At 54.0% G+C, this 13886-nt stretch overlaps 1 protein-coding gene across 6 annotated transcripts in view; it reads left to right on the top strand.

Moving 5' to 3' along the window:
- The window catches only part of AKNA (AT-hook transcription factor), a 73076-nt gene that overhangs the window by 45984 nt on the left and 13206 nt on the right, over positions 1–13886 (top strand). For all 6 annotated transcript variants that reach the window (XM_037879825.2, XM_043530332.1, XM_037879823.2 and 3 more), the window contains 11 exons: positions 220–376; positions 1302–1462; positions 1723–1782; positions 2693–2820; positions 4116–4332; positions 4857–5011; positions 5895–6068; positions 8342–8618; positions 9247–9353; positions 9850–10100; positions 11262–11412. In XM_037879825.2, the coding sequence (XP_037735753.1) occupies positions 220–376; positions 1302–1462; positions 1723–1782; positions 2693–2820; positions 4116–4332; positions 4857–5011; positions 5895–6068; positions 8342–8618; positions 9247–9353; positions 9850–10100; positions 11262–11412 (1838 nt within the window). The remainder of the gene's footprint in view (positions 1–219; positions 377–1301; positions 1463–1722; positions 1783–2692; positions 2821–4115; positions 4333–4856; positions 5012–5894; positions 6069–8341; positions 8619–9246; positions 9354–9849; positions 10101–11261; positions 11413–13886) is intronic.

The following is a 13886-nucleotide window of genomic DNA, read 5'->3' as shown; positions in this document are numbered from 1 at the left end:
AGGGAATGGGAGCCGGAGCTCCTTTACTGCAGTGCAGAGCATTACCCCAAGGCCAGCATGTAAGAATATCCCCCAGGCTAAAGCAACACAAAGAGCTGGTGCTTCCCACAAGCTGTCCAGCTGAATCAGTTGGTATCTGAAAGCCTGATCCTCTGGATGCGGAGGGTCAGTGTCAGGATTGACCTGAATTCTCTGCTCTGCTTTCTCCCCACCCCTCAGGTGAGCTTGTACGCTGACCCGCCAAAGCCCAGCCACAGCGTTCACATGGGGACCGTGGCCCATGGCTCCAAGGTCATGGCTTTCAGCATCCCACAGACCCGGAGAGCAGAGTTCAGCACCAACCCAGCTCCAGCCCTGCCAGCAGGTCTGGATGAAGGTGGGTTTGAGGCACTGGAGAGTCTGTTGATGCAGCTGCTTTTCCTCTCGTTCTGCCACCCCCGTCCTTCCTGCATGGCAATAAGCTGCTCCCTTACGCCTGCTGTTCTCCAGCTGTTCACAACTGGGGCAGCACGGATGGGGACAGCTCCAGACCAAATGCCAGCAGAGGAATCTGGATGCATGCCACCCACCAGCAGCTGGAGATACTGTCTATCATCATTAGCCTATGCTCCAGCTCCCAGGACTCCAGCATGGTGGTAGGGGTACTGTGCTCTGGCAGACGCTGCTCGTTCTGGTGTGCAGGATCCATTCACCTTGCGCCCCTCCCTACCCCGTGCCTGTACTGCCCACCCATTGCTGGGACCCCTCTCATGCAGCATCTTGTCATCACCTGCCCAGTGGCTGCAGCTGCATCCGTGCTGCCCACGTGCAGTCCCTGCGTGTCTCTGTAAGGGAAGGACGTGGTCCAGTGTTGGCCTGGGTCCCAATTCATCACTGGCACAAGCGGCCACAATGCCAGGGACCTCAATGGAGTTGGCACCATTTGTACCAGCTCTCAGTATCCCCCACCATCTTCTCAGCGGCCGTGGGAGAAGCAAAGAGAGCCGAGCAGGGCTGATTGTTCATCCTGGTGCAGCCCCGTGGCCAAGGCAGATGCTCATTCGCAAGGAATTCCATCTGCCGATTGGCACGTGAGCCAGAGACTGAAACCCAGATGCTTCTCACCTGGGCTCTCTGACTCATCGGGAGCTGCTGAGAGTGAGCTGAACGTATTTGATCTCACTGCTCTGGAGTCAGATCTGGAGACTGTGGCTTGTCCCTGCCGTAGTGCTTAGGATGGAGGTGGTCCCTTAGTCCTGGTGTCACCTAGAGAGGGGAGATGACACAGCTGGGATCTTCTTACATTGGTCTTCCTCTTCCAGGGCCATCGTCAGCACCAGGAGACCAGGCTCCATCCTTTCCAGCTCATTCTGCACTCACCGGCTTGGCTGGGGTTGACACCTGTACCTCTACGGAGAGACCGTTTCCAGAGGATCCCCTGACACAGACTTTGGCGGGTCAGGCAAGGAAATTTGGGATGCAGGCAAGTGGGGTCCAGAGCGAGCAAAGTACGGTGTGTGGAACGAAACCCACTCATATTTGAGGAATGGGTGTGCTGAATTTGTCAGTTCTAGGGGAGAATCCAGCAAGGGATGGGGGACAAGAAAGGAACCATGAGGAAGAGGAGGGGCAGGTATAAGAGGTTAAGCTCTATTGTAATGCTGTAACCATTGACCATTAGAATTACCTTCCCGTAGGTCAGCTCCATGGGACGTTAGTTAATGCCTTATTCCTCCTATCCAGGTGGAATCCTTCGAGGGATTGATCCAAATGGGAAGACTGACCCCGCAGGACCAGCTCTCGGTACACCCAGCTTTACTTTCTGCTTCTCTTATTAGCCCCTTTTCTGAGATCCCAGGAATTTCCAGGAGGCATCCGTGGAGTGGCGGTTGTGTCTAGTGCCGGGCACGTGCATGCAGCCCATTCGGTCACTGAGAACCCCGGGCAGGCTGAAGCACATAATACCTAGTCCTGCCATGAGTGCAGGGGACTGGACTACACGACCTCTCGAAGTCCCTTCCAGTCTGACGCAGAAGACCCCGCGTGTCCCCAGTAAAGCAGGGTCACCAGGCCTGAGGCTGTTCAGTGCCATGGCACTGTACTGTTGACTCACAATGCTGGGCGGTGTCACGCCAGGGCGATGTGGCGACCTGTTGCTGTGATGCCACAGTCACAGCCATGGAGTTTCACAGCCGGGCCCCAGCTTCAGCGTACGAGCTCTTCGTTGCGCGTCGGGAGGCACACAGGGCAGCGGAGCAGGGAGGAGGTTCGGCAATGCTGTACTTAGCTAGTCCTCCTGTGCCACGGGGTGCCAGTGCTGGGCATGTCTAAATAGTTCCTAGCACCATCGTAATATGTTGATTTGGTGTGTGTGATCCTGTTTCCTCTTACGGGTGGCCCCAGAGGGGATAAGAGCCTTCTACTTGTGCATAGCTAATGGAGTAACCTCTATCTCAGTTGACAGAGGCTCATGCTTCTGGTTCTGAAGGTTCCAAGTTTATCTCCTCTGAGGACCTGTGATGGCTGCATGTGTGTGTGGTCCTGGCTTTGTTACCCCAGGGAGTCACAGGCCCAGCCTGGCTGCGGTTCAAAATCCCACTCCCATGACCTAGCCAGATGCCGTCGTGGGTGTGTCATCTGGTGTAAGGATTCCACACCAAGGGGGGCCGAAAGCTCAGACTCACACATTTTGATGTGTTGCCCCCCGTCGTAGGGATTTGCGAGGCTGAAGAACACGCAGGATGCTCTGGAGCGAGCGTATCTGCAGGCCCGGGAAGAGTACCGCCTGGAGCAACAGCGCCCAGGTGCAGCGGGGCCCCTTGGGGACTTCGATCCAGACAGGTAGCTTTTTTTTCATCTGCCTTTGTTCCATAAACTGTGTCCTCTTCAAATGATGAGTTATATCAAGAGGAAGCATGGCTCAGTGGTTAGAGTGCCAGCTTGAGACTCCGAAGGCCAGGGGTTCAATTCTGGGCTCGGCTACAGGTACCCTGTGACTTTGGGCAAATTGCTTTGTTTCTCTGTGCCCATCTGTAAAGGGCAGACGACAACACTGCCCAGGGGGTGAGGATAAATGAGGGGCTCAGACACTGCGATGATGGGGTTAGAGCCCAAGAAAGAAAATGTTGGTTAGACAGAGAGGGGCTCTGGGATTGGAGTTTAAGAGCTGGGTTTCTTTGAGCAGCCGGCCGCGAAGGGGCGTGAATGAATGCCAACTTCCCGGCCGATGAGCCACTGTCCATCAGTGTGATTAATGCAGCCACGTTTGTGGCACTGGACTGTCCTGTTGTGATTATGCCGTTTTATTCTAATTTACCTGTGTTTCCTGATTGATACTTACGGACATTAATGAAGGGATGAGGCCGGTGAATCCTAAGCAGTGAATTACTGTCTGCTGCTTTCCAATCCCGTACTAGCCAGCTCTGTCGGCTGAGTTCTCCTGGCTCATTATTCACATGTTTAAAAGGATGCTCTGACGCTGCAGACAATGACCTGAAGCCGCATGTGTCACGCTACGTGACAGATGAGGTCTAAGAGCTGGTGGGAGTGGACCAGATCTGATCTCAGCCACACCAGTGTAAATCCAGGGTAACCCCACCCACATCCATGAAGTTAGTCCTGATGTTCACCGACATGGACAATAACAGCACATGCAGGTATATTAGATAGGGTAAAAACACGTAAGGGGAGAAGCCAGCCTAAAGCTGAAGCACCTGCTATTGGCCCCTGTTAGTGCCCTTTGGTCTGGCAGTTCCCCTGCTGCAGAACCTGGCCCAGAGCATTCCAGGATGGGGCAATTGTTATGTTTTATTTCTGTTGCCAGTGCCCCGTCTCAGAGCAGAAGCCCAGTGTGCTAGGCACTGTACGCACACCCAGAGACAGTCCCTGCCACGAGCTTGCACTCCAAACAGACAGGCCAAACAAAGGAAGGATTGTTACCAGATGGGGAGGGGGCCACAGGGAGTCACCCAAGCAGCCTGTAGCAAAGCAGGGCCCTGAACTCCGATCACCTGGGTCCTATGCCGGTGCCTTATCCGCTGTGCCGTCTTTCCTTTCTAAGCTGTGAGCTGTTTCTTTCCACCTGGGCACTGTTTTGAAGGTCCTCACCCCTCTGCTGCTGGCATGGTGTGTTTCAGAGCGGTGGAAGGGGAGATATTCCGCCTGGGAATGCGCTTGGAGGAGCTGAAGGATGGGATTGACCGAGCGCAGCAGATCCTGCCCTCCCCAAGGAGTTGCTCTGCGCCAGCCTTGCCTCCCAGCTGTTTGCCAACCCTGGTCTCAGAGCCGCCACTCTCCTCCCCAAGGCCGTCAGTTCAAGCCCCGATCCCAGCCCTCCGCACTCCCTACCCTGAGGTAAACGCCGTGCTGCTCTCGGTTTCTGTGGCCTGAGGTTTCCCAGGCAAGGCGATTGCTGACACTTCTCATTCCCAAGACATTACAGAAAATTGAACTGGAAGTGCTTTCAAATGATTCCTCTTTCAGCACCTCCTACAGAGAGATCCCGGAACAGGAGTAGTGGGGATGTCCTGCCTGCAGCCACTGCTGCTGCCCGGTTCCCTCAGTGACTCCTACTGGGTCAGGCCAGAACTAGAGGAGCAGTGAGCTCTCCCGACCCCCATCCACACACACAGCCAGAGCTCCTACTCACTTCCCTACAGCGCCTCCTGCTGGAAGAGGCTGGAGCTGGAGTAGTGCCGAGCTGTCTCAACATGGTGTAGAAGCCCTGGCTTCTTCTGAGATTCTTTCCACTTGTGGCTTGAACTAGAAAATTGCTGAGATCCTTTGCAGCCAGCATATCGGTACCATTCCCTGCAGCGCCCCCTGCTGGCAGAGATGTTCTGGTTTGGGGGCAGACCTTACCCCTTTCTGCCCCCTAGGCCCCTGTTCCAAAGCATGCCCGCGCTCAAATGCAAGTGGACGCAGAGGTGAGTTCTGCGAGTGGTGAGACGGAGGAGGAGAGAGAAGAGCTTCCCGAGCCCCTTCGGCACAAGCAGCTTCAAGTGGAGAAGGACTTCGATAACCTGCTGGACCAGTAAGTGTTGCCCCCGCTAACCCAGCCAGCCACTTGCATGCTGACGTGTTGAAATGGACATGCACGCTCCATGTTACGTGCTCACAGCCAGCACCCGTGCAACACAAGTGCCTGGCATGCAGTGATCATGCAGTACAGTAATTTTGTGCCTGAGGGGGATGTTTCAACTTCTGGCAAATCAATTCTTTGCCGGTGTCAGCTCTCTGAGGCATTCACACCAAGGGGCCTGCGGGTCCGGGGCTCTGAATACACAGCATAGATCTCTGCAGTGAGAATAGCTTCACTGCCCACCCAGTGTGGGAAAAGTGCATTTCGCCTCATCACTGTGTTTGTAACTGGGACGGGGAAACTGATGTCGCTCAGGCCGAGAGTTCAAGCATCGACTTCTCGTGGCACAAATGGCAATTGGTTCCCACCCCTGGAGGCCTATGTCCAACCCGGCCATGAACACACGTGTCATGAGTGTAGCAGCTTCAGTCTTGTCCCCTGGAAAAACCAACACATGATACTAGCCTGGCAGGGGCAGCCACATCTGCATTGCCAAAGCTGTGTGGGAGCTTGGTGCCGAAATCATTAGAGCCTCTGCCAGGGAGGATTGAGGTGTTTTGGCAGAGCAGTGAGGGAGGAGCTTTTGCCCATACTAGACCTTGCTCGGATAGAGCTGCCAGGGCCCTGTTTGCTTATGCACTGGGCGGCTAACCTGTCCTGCGAAACTGGCTGCTGAGAATCAATCCAGATCAAGTGGGAGCTGGCGCAGCATCCTTAGGTGCAGAGTGCCCCTGGTGTTTTAACTGGGTCTGGGTGCCGGAACATGGTAGTGCTGCCACTAGGAAGGGGACCTCTGGCTGGATGGAGAGACACTCAGTCTCTTTCATACCACCAGGTACAATAGCTTCAAGTCCTTGCCTGAATCTCTGAGCATGGAACAGCTGGGCCTGGAGGAGAACGGCTCCCCACAGGAAGTGGATGGCCCTGCTGCAGAGGATGCTGGGACGGCTGAGAGCTCTCTCGGGATGCTGTCATTAAAGGAAGAGAGGACGCATGTGACCACTCAGCCGTAAGTAATTCAGGAGCACAAAATACCTGCCCTGTGAATATCCTGCACTAACTGGGGGGAGAGGGGAAGTGATAAGAGACTAATTTAAAGGGACAGCATCAACTGACTGTAGGCCCAAAATTTAGGTTCTGTTAGAAGGGGGGACAACTCGTTACAAAGCTTTTTTGTTATTTAAAAAATAAATGTCTATTAAAAACTGTTTTATTTTCATTTCTTTGTTTAAATGCGCTGTCACGTTGGAAACCCAAAGGCTAAAGTGCAGAGCTTTATGTTTCGGCTAAGCTGATCAGCTGTGAAATAGTTTACATTACTGGCGTTTGCCTTGCCATTGTTAGGGTTCAGAGGTAACACACACAGGTGAATGGGGTAGTTCATGCCTGTCCGGGGCTGTTGTTTCTCAGGAAGGCTGCACAGCATTATGTTATATTTGAAAAGTTTTCTTTGCAGTCAGGGTGGCTAGACAGGCCCAGATTTTCAAAAGTGGCCACTGATTCTGTGTGTCTCAATTATCTAGGGCCCAGTGTGGGTCTGGCACCTGTAATTCCCTGTCACTTCATCTAGTGTTTCTCCTGAGATCTCTGAAAATCAGCCCTTTGTTGTTGTTATTCCTCAGTATTTCATGGGGGGAGAGAGAGAGAGAGATTTTAAACAAATCGCCTTCGCAACATGCAAGATCTTTAAGCATAAAAAGGGAAAAAGTAATGTCGAAAATTTATCCCCATGAATCATCCATCCCACAAACTGACTCCATAGGTTTGGGGAGTCAGGAGTTTTGTTAAACCCTCTGCAAAACTCGTGCACTTTAGGTGCTCAAATGGACTTACTTATTGATTGATTGTATTGTATTGTGGTAGGGCCTCTGAGCCCAGTCCTGGATGGGGACCCCATTGTGCTAGGCGCAGTACAGACGCCGAACAGAAAGATGCTTTCTTCCCCAAAGAGCTCACAAACTGAATTGCCCCTGGATGCTCTCTTGAGTTAGGCTCCCAAAATCAGCGGCCACTTTTGGACATTTTTCAGCTTCTTTTTTTTTTTTAATGAAATCTTCAACTTTGCAGAAACTGACGGTAGCATCAGGGCAGTGTGGGCTCAATCTAACCCCTGCTAGATGCTGTTCTTCTGTGTTATATTTACCAGGGCATTGTGTCTGGGGGTGACCTAAATAAGAGCTGAGTCCCACTTTTGCTTTACCCGGATAAAATATAATAAACCAGGCGCACAAAGACGCCTTCTCTCTCTATCTCCCAAGTCACAAGCAGAACAAAGGAGCCTTCAGCTATTACTTGCCCCGCTTTGGAGGGCAAGCTGGCTGCGGAAGTGAAGAGGACTCTGTCCCCTGGGGGCAAGTCCATTGCAGAGCAAATAATAAGGAGAAGGAGGGCATCCAAGAGGAGGAAGAAATGGGGGTGGGAAGGGGGGAAGAAAAGTGAGCATGCAAACTTGAACACATTCTACTGACTAGGAGAGAACCAAGGAACTGAGGCTCTGGCTGTTTACTTGTATAATGCCTGTAAGGCACTCAGAGACCACAGTAAAGGCCCAAATGGTGCCAGGAGCTGTACACATGTAAAGGAAGATGCTGCCCCTGCCCTGAGTAAAGCTATCAAGCTAAGGTATAAATCCACCCATCTGGTCACTGACTCCCCACATCATTGCAATACACACGTGGAGGCCCTGGGGCCTGTGATTTAAGGTGCTTTTCTTCACCGGGGCCAGACTTTCAGCTGCATAGAGCTGGTCAGAGAGGTTCCTATGAAACCCCTTTTTGTCTGACTTCGCTGGTTGCTGGAAATCAAAATGTTTCGCAGAGACAGTTGGGATGCCAACAAAGCTCAAACAGCCCAGTCTGTCGAGGTGTGTAGGGGTGTGTGTGCGTGTGCGTGTGTGTGTGTGTGCGCGCGCGTGTGTGTGTGTGATTGAAATGGAAACCTGCCTGGTTTCCTGCCAGCACGCCCACCCCGCTCCTCAGCAGCCTGCCTGCCCGGCCCCCAGGGCTTCCAAGTCTCTGGGGGAAGCCCTCCCGTCAGAGCACCCTGGAATCGGGGCTCCCAGGGACAGCCCACAGGAGTAGGGCCCAGGGGCCAGGTCTCCCATCCCTTTTGTGGAGCACTCTGATTTTCATTTCGAATCGGAGCTAACCCAGTTTTCGACTCCGGAAATCTTCTGGACCTGGCGGTGCTGCAGGAGACCAGATGGCAGCAGAGCTATGACAAGGGGGCACTGCCCCATCTTGATGGGAGGTTCTGACTGGTGTTGCTTTCTCATCCTGACAGGCAGCCCCCGGAGAGGAAGTCGCACGCCCTGCAGCCCGGGGAACACCGGCAGCTGGTCAGGAAGAGCAGTCGCTTGTCCTCTGTCCAGGGCGAGGAGTCCCTCCCTCGGAACATGGCTATTAAAGCCAGGCCCCAGGATGCAATCCCCAAGCCCTCCTTCGGGGGCCAGCAGGAGACACTATCCCGCCAGAGCAGCATGGCCAGCATGGTGGGCAGCACCATTTCTGAGCACCTTCCGCAGAAGCCTTTCCATCAGGCAAAATCCTCACGGTCCGAGGTAAGCGCCCAGGAGGGTGAAATGGAGGGCAGGGCTCCCACTTACTCGGGGTCACTAAATTTGGGGCACAGATCCAGAAGCTATCTCTGAAATAAGGCCCTGTGTATATAGAAATTGCCTTCTCAGCTGCTGAAATGCAGCCATCTCTGGTGTGTGGTCCACCGCAGCTGTTTAACAGCACAGTGGAACACCACCCAGCAGGTCCTTAGAAAGGAAGGGAAGCATCATTTCCATGCTTAAAGCTGCAGGAGAGTTTTCCAGCGCAAAATGCAATTCTCCAATATGGAATATGGCCCTTTGCCTCTGGAGGTAACACCCTGGTTCCTGCAGAATGGGCCATGGGGTTTAGTTTAATGACCATGTGCTTCAGAACTTCAGTCTTCTTACTCCTATAAAAGAAAATGGCTCCAGCAATGTAGGCCCCCCCCCCGCCCTCCCAACACCATGCTGAGGCATTTGTTCAGTGCTGATTACGAGGGCGGAATACCACTTACTGATTCACCAGCACCATGCATCAGTATGCTTGTACTTGGTGGTCTCCCCTCCAACTACAGACCAACTCTGCCTGGTCTTATGGCCAGCATCACTTGTGTTGGTCCGAACTGGATCAAGTTTCCCTCTGTTGCAGGATCAACGCATTGTGTCTCCAGAGACAGACAGCGGGTTTGTGGGGTCGGAGGCCAGCAGGGTGTCCCCGCTGACGCGCACCCCGGAGCATCACCCCTCTCGCACTGCGTATGGACCCTTGTCTCTCTTCTCCCCCCTCCAGCTCCTATGACCTGCCCTCATCCCCACTCCTGCCCTGGGGGACTGATAAAAAAGGGTCCAGGGCTGAAGGAATGTGTGACATGATGGAGCCTATGGATGGGGAGGAGCTTGAGTATATGGGGGTTGGTGAATGGGGGTGAGAGAAAAGGGGAGGGACTAGAGCAGATGATCAGACTGGTGGAGGGGATTGTGAGGAGGTGGGGTGCATGGGGTGAGCAGTGAATTGGGGACTAGGGTTGATGGGGCGAGGGGGTCTGGAGCGCATGGAATGGCAAAGGGGGTGATTAGTGAAAGGGGGGAGGGTAGTTACAGACTGAGTGGGTTGAGCAGTGGCTGGGACAGGGGTGCCAGGAAAGACACATGAAGGAGGAAACCAGCCAGTTAGGTGAAGCACAGTAGAAGCCGGGCTGGTAATAGCTTGGAGACTCCCTCAGTGAGGCCTGTGTATTTGCCTTGTTCCCAGGACCCCCGGCCTGCTGGGAAGATCCGGCCCCACATCCAGCCCTGCTGCCCTTCGCACTTCCCTGCGCAAAGTGGCAGCCCCCCTGCCGTCGGAAAAGGAACTGCTGGGCATGTACACATCCGCCAGCCAGGGGCCCCCCCGAGGCGGCACCCAGAGACACAGCCTGCCCCGTGGCAGCCCCTCCCAAACCAGCTCCCCTCCACAGTGGGCAAACAGCATCACCAGCGAGGTGGTACCAGACGCAGACATCAGTGAGTAGAAAGTGCCCATCACCTGGGTGTCTGGGCATCTCCAGCGTGAGACACACATTGTTTCCTGTAGAGGGCAGAGTTCTCCTCCCGTCTTCCTACAGTGAGAGGAGCTGCTGCTGATACAAACAAAAAATAACCATTTTTTTTTTTTAGAACATTTTCAATTGGTTTCCCCTACGTATCTCGTGATTTTCAAAAACTATTTTTAGTTTAAAAAATCATTTTTCTGAAAACCAAAATGTGGGGGGGATTTGGTGTTTCAATAGAAAACTGGGAAAACGTGGACCAAAATGAAATGTTTCCACTCAAGTTTTCATTTTTGAGCTAAAAGATTTGGACCAGTGCTAGTCATTTCCATGTGCCTGCTTGGGAGATGGTGGTTTAAAAGGGGATGATGGGGCTCAGGCAGCCAGGGAGAGAGCAGTAAGAAAGGCCCACAGAGACTATCCACTTCCACATTGCTTGGGGGAGCTGTATTGGTCCCTCAAACTAAAGCTGTACCAGCCAGTGACCTCTCCTCACCCTCAAGTCCCATCACCCAGAGATCTCTCTCCCCCTTGTACCCACGGCCTTTGGACACAGGCTCTGTGATTTGGCTTGAAGTTTGCTCACAGGCAGGGTAGATTTCAGGGCTCCCAGGATCTTAAGTCCCCCTTTGGTTTATGTCTTGAGACAAATCCAGCCTGTGGCCCCTTTGTCCTCAGGCACGTGGATCGGAGGGAAACCAGTAGCGTACCGGGGAGCCTCCATCACCCAGTCAGTTGACTCACTCAGTCCTATTCCTTTGACAGTGGGTGGCTCTGGAGACTGGGCACGGGAAACGGAGCCTTTCACTTCCTGGGTGCTAGTCTGAATCCTGCTCCAGCTGACAGTGACTAACCTGGCTGTTGGGTGACCTGGGTGGAATGAGTTTGGGAAGATCTCATTGCAGTGGACAGAGGTCCACACTGCATTTGTGCCACTTGTTGGCAGAGAGGTCAAGGAGTGACTGGACCATGGAAACTGAATCCTCTCCCACCCAGAGGGGTTGCCTCTACCTTAGCGGGGAGCGAAGGTGTCTGGGTCAGACCTGAAAATGGCCACTGGTCACTGGTGAAATAAACCGAGGCACCCAAAGGTCGCAGCTGTTTAACGTCCGGCACTGTCTCCTTACGTCCCCAGCTCACACGGACTCCGAGGCAGAGCGGGACAGCAGGGCCAGCCCTTCTGATCACCGTCCCAGCGAAACTAGATGCCCACCCAGCTCCACCACCAGATCGCCTTCCCCAGTCCGGGCTCACCACGGCCTCCTGGGCTCCCGCGTGGAACGAGAGTGAGTGTGAACTCCGCTTCGGGGGCAGGGCTGAGTCAGCAACAGCAGCCGCATTCCCTGGCCCTTTGGGGCACCAGCATCTGCTGCGGGGATGGGCTGCTGGGGTGAGACCACCAGCCCCTCTGCGCCTTTGGCTGTGCATGAATCTTTGCAGCATTTCTCCATTGTCATAAACCAGCCTCCTCAGTGGCAGCTCCATCTCTGAGCCGGGCTGCTGCTCTCCTAGGCTGGAAGAGCCCTGAATTTATCTCCCAGTGGAGCATTATGACGTGAAGATGTCGTGACACTGAGTCACACTCTGGGCTCTCTGTCAGTGGTGTCAACTCTGGGCCATTCCCGACTGCAATCCCTGGAGCAGTCCTCTCCGGAAAGGGCTTTGAATCCAGCGCTGTCATTAGATTTCCCTTGAGCGTCGTTAGCTCCCAGTAAGCCAAGCAGCCCCCGAGCAGAGGAGGTGGGGGCTTGTTTATCTGCTTTCTCTGAGCAGGGGAGGTCCGGGAGGGTGGGGTGTTCTGCCGGTTCTGTGCCATTCTCTCCTTGCATAATGTCAGCAAACATTTCTGAGAGTGTTGCTAGGACACTGCCTCTCCCGGACGCGAGTGTGGCAGGGGTGGGCCTGGGAGGAAACAGTGCTGGTTTCTGTGCATGGAGGAAGAGGGACGTTTTTGGAGATCCGAGCACGCCGCGTCTTAAAGCGCCCACCCCAGGCGAGATCCCTTATCTCCAGTCTCCATCCTGCTCTAGGATTGGTTTATACTGGGCTGATGGACTGGTTCCAGCGCATGTTGTGTTAGAAAGGCGGGTCACTTGTTTCTTTGGGCTCAGACGTGCGAGAGGGGCCAGGCCTTGGGACGGTCAGGCTGGGAACCTCGGTACAATAGATCTCTCCCATGGGACCGAATTCAGCGGCAGCTCCCCTTCCCTCGGGGAGATGAGAGATCTCAAAGCCACAGGAGGCCGCCTCACCAGTACTGGGGCCAGCTAGCCGGAGGGAGGAAGTGGAGAAAAACTGGATATGACCGCGCCAGTCCTGGCCTTCTCCACCATGTGCGTATCACACCGATTTGTGTGGCCTCAGCATGGGGGTTCTATCCCGTACGCAGGCCGCCCCCTGGGTCAAGACAGAGACCATCCAACTTATTTCACTGTGACCACAGTGAGGCCAGGTCTGAGGCTTATTTTAGCAGGTGGATACTAGCCCCTCGGTCGAAGGCTTTGCAGTGTCTTAACTGGGACTGGGAAGCAGAGTGGGGCCAGATCAGATCCTGCTGGGCAAACCAGGGACAAAGTGGTCTTTGGAGGCAGCTCTTCTAGGAGCGAGTAACCGGGGGAGCATGGAGAATCCCACACAGTGAGTCCCTGACTATATAGCACAGCTAAAGTAATGCCACCAGGGCAGCCTCTGTGATCACTGCCCCAGGGATGGGCTGAAGCAAGAGCAGATCAGTGGGAAAGGGTCAGGGAGTTCCCATCACCCTTGCTAGCTGAGTGGTTGGGTGGAGCTGTGAGCTGCCCTCCTGGAGCATCTGCCAGCTGGACTGAAAACTTTTGTTTCAATGCAGGTGCCTTCCGTAGCTAGGGGGATAGAACCAGGGGAACTGACCTCTCTTGAGGCAAACTGTGATCTGGTTTGCCTCGATAGCCCCTCTGCTCACTGCCTGGCTGCCTCATTTCAGCCTGGCAGGTAAAGTGTTAACGCTCGTGTCACTCACAAGAGGAGAGAGGGGAATGACAGAGTAAGAAACCTGCCCCCTCTGCTATCTCACAAACCTGCATCTGGTTAGAGCCTGATTGGAACCAGACTTTTGCCCAGCTTGGGGCGAGAGTACCATGGGGGAGTCTGAGGTTTCCAGAACCTTGCAAACTATTTCAGTGGGGTTGGCAAACCTAGTGTGAATTCCCATCCCTTTCTCCTTGTTGTTTTAATTTGACTCAGCCGGATCCTCAGCTGGCGTAAATCAGCATCGTCCTGTTGAATGCATTGGTCCGACACCAGTTTACACTAGCTAAGGATCTGTACCCTGGTGTTTACTTCCCTGAGGGTGATTATGTATCTTCCTAGCTAAAGGGCAGCAGCTTGTGCTGTGTATTACGGATAACCGGGCCTCCCCGGAAAGCTGAGCTGACCTAAGTAGGTGTCCTGCATTCTGTAATGAACTGGATAGTGTGTGTCTGCGTCCCACTGTCTCCTACTGGGGGGAGTCAGCCCTGCTCAGGTGTGTCTCAGATCCCATCGTGCTGATGGAGATTCTCCTTCAGCTCAACTGGCAGGGCCTTGTGCTTTCTGGAGCAGGGAGATCAGTGTCCTTCCCCCGCTATCGCCCTGAAGATCTGAGAGACGTTGTGATGTGCAGCTTAGTGACACCTGAGAGAGGTCTGAGGTGGCCACGGATTTCAATGAACCTTGAACCCAAGATTATGAGTACGCTCGAATTGACCGGTCAAATTTGCATAGCCTTAGTCTGGGTAACCTT

The sequence above is a fragment of the Chelonia mydas genome, chromosome 16 (assembly GCF_015237465.2).
Source record: "Chelonia mydas isolate rCheMyd1 chromosome 16, rCheMyd1.pri.v2, whole genome shotgun sequence".
NCBI classification, from domain to species: Eukaryota; Metazoa; Chordata; order Testudines; family Cheloniidae; genus Chelonia; species Chelonia mydas.
This window is presented reverse-complemented; position numbering and strand designations above follow the sequence as displayed.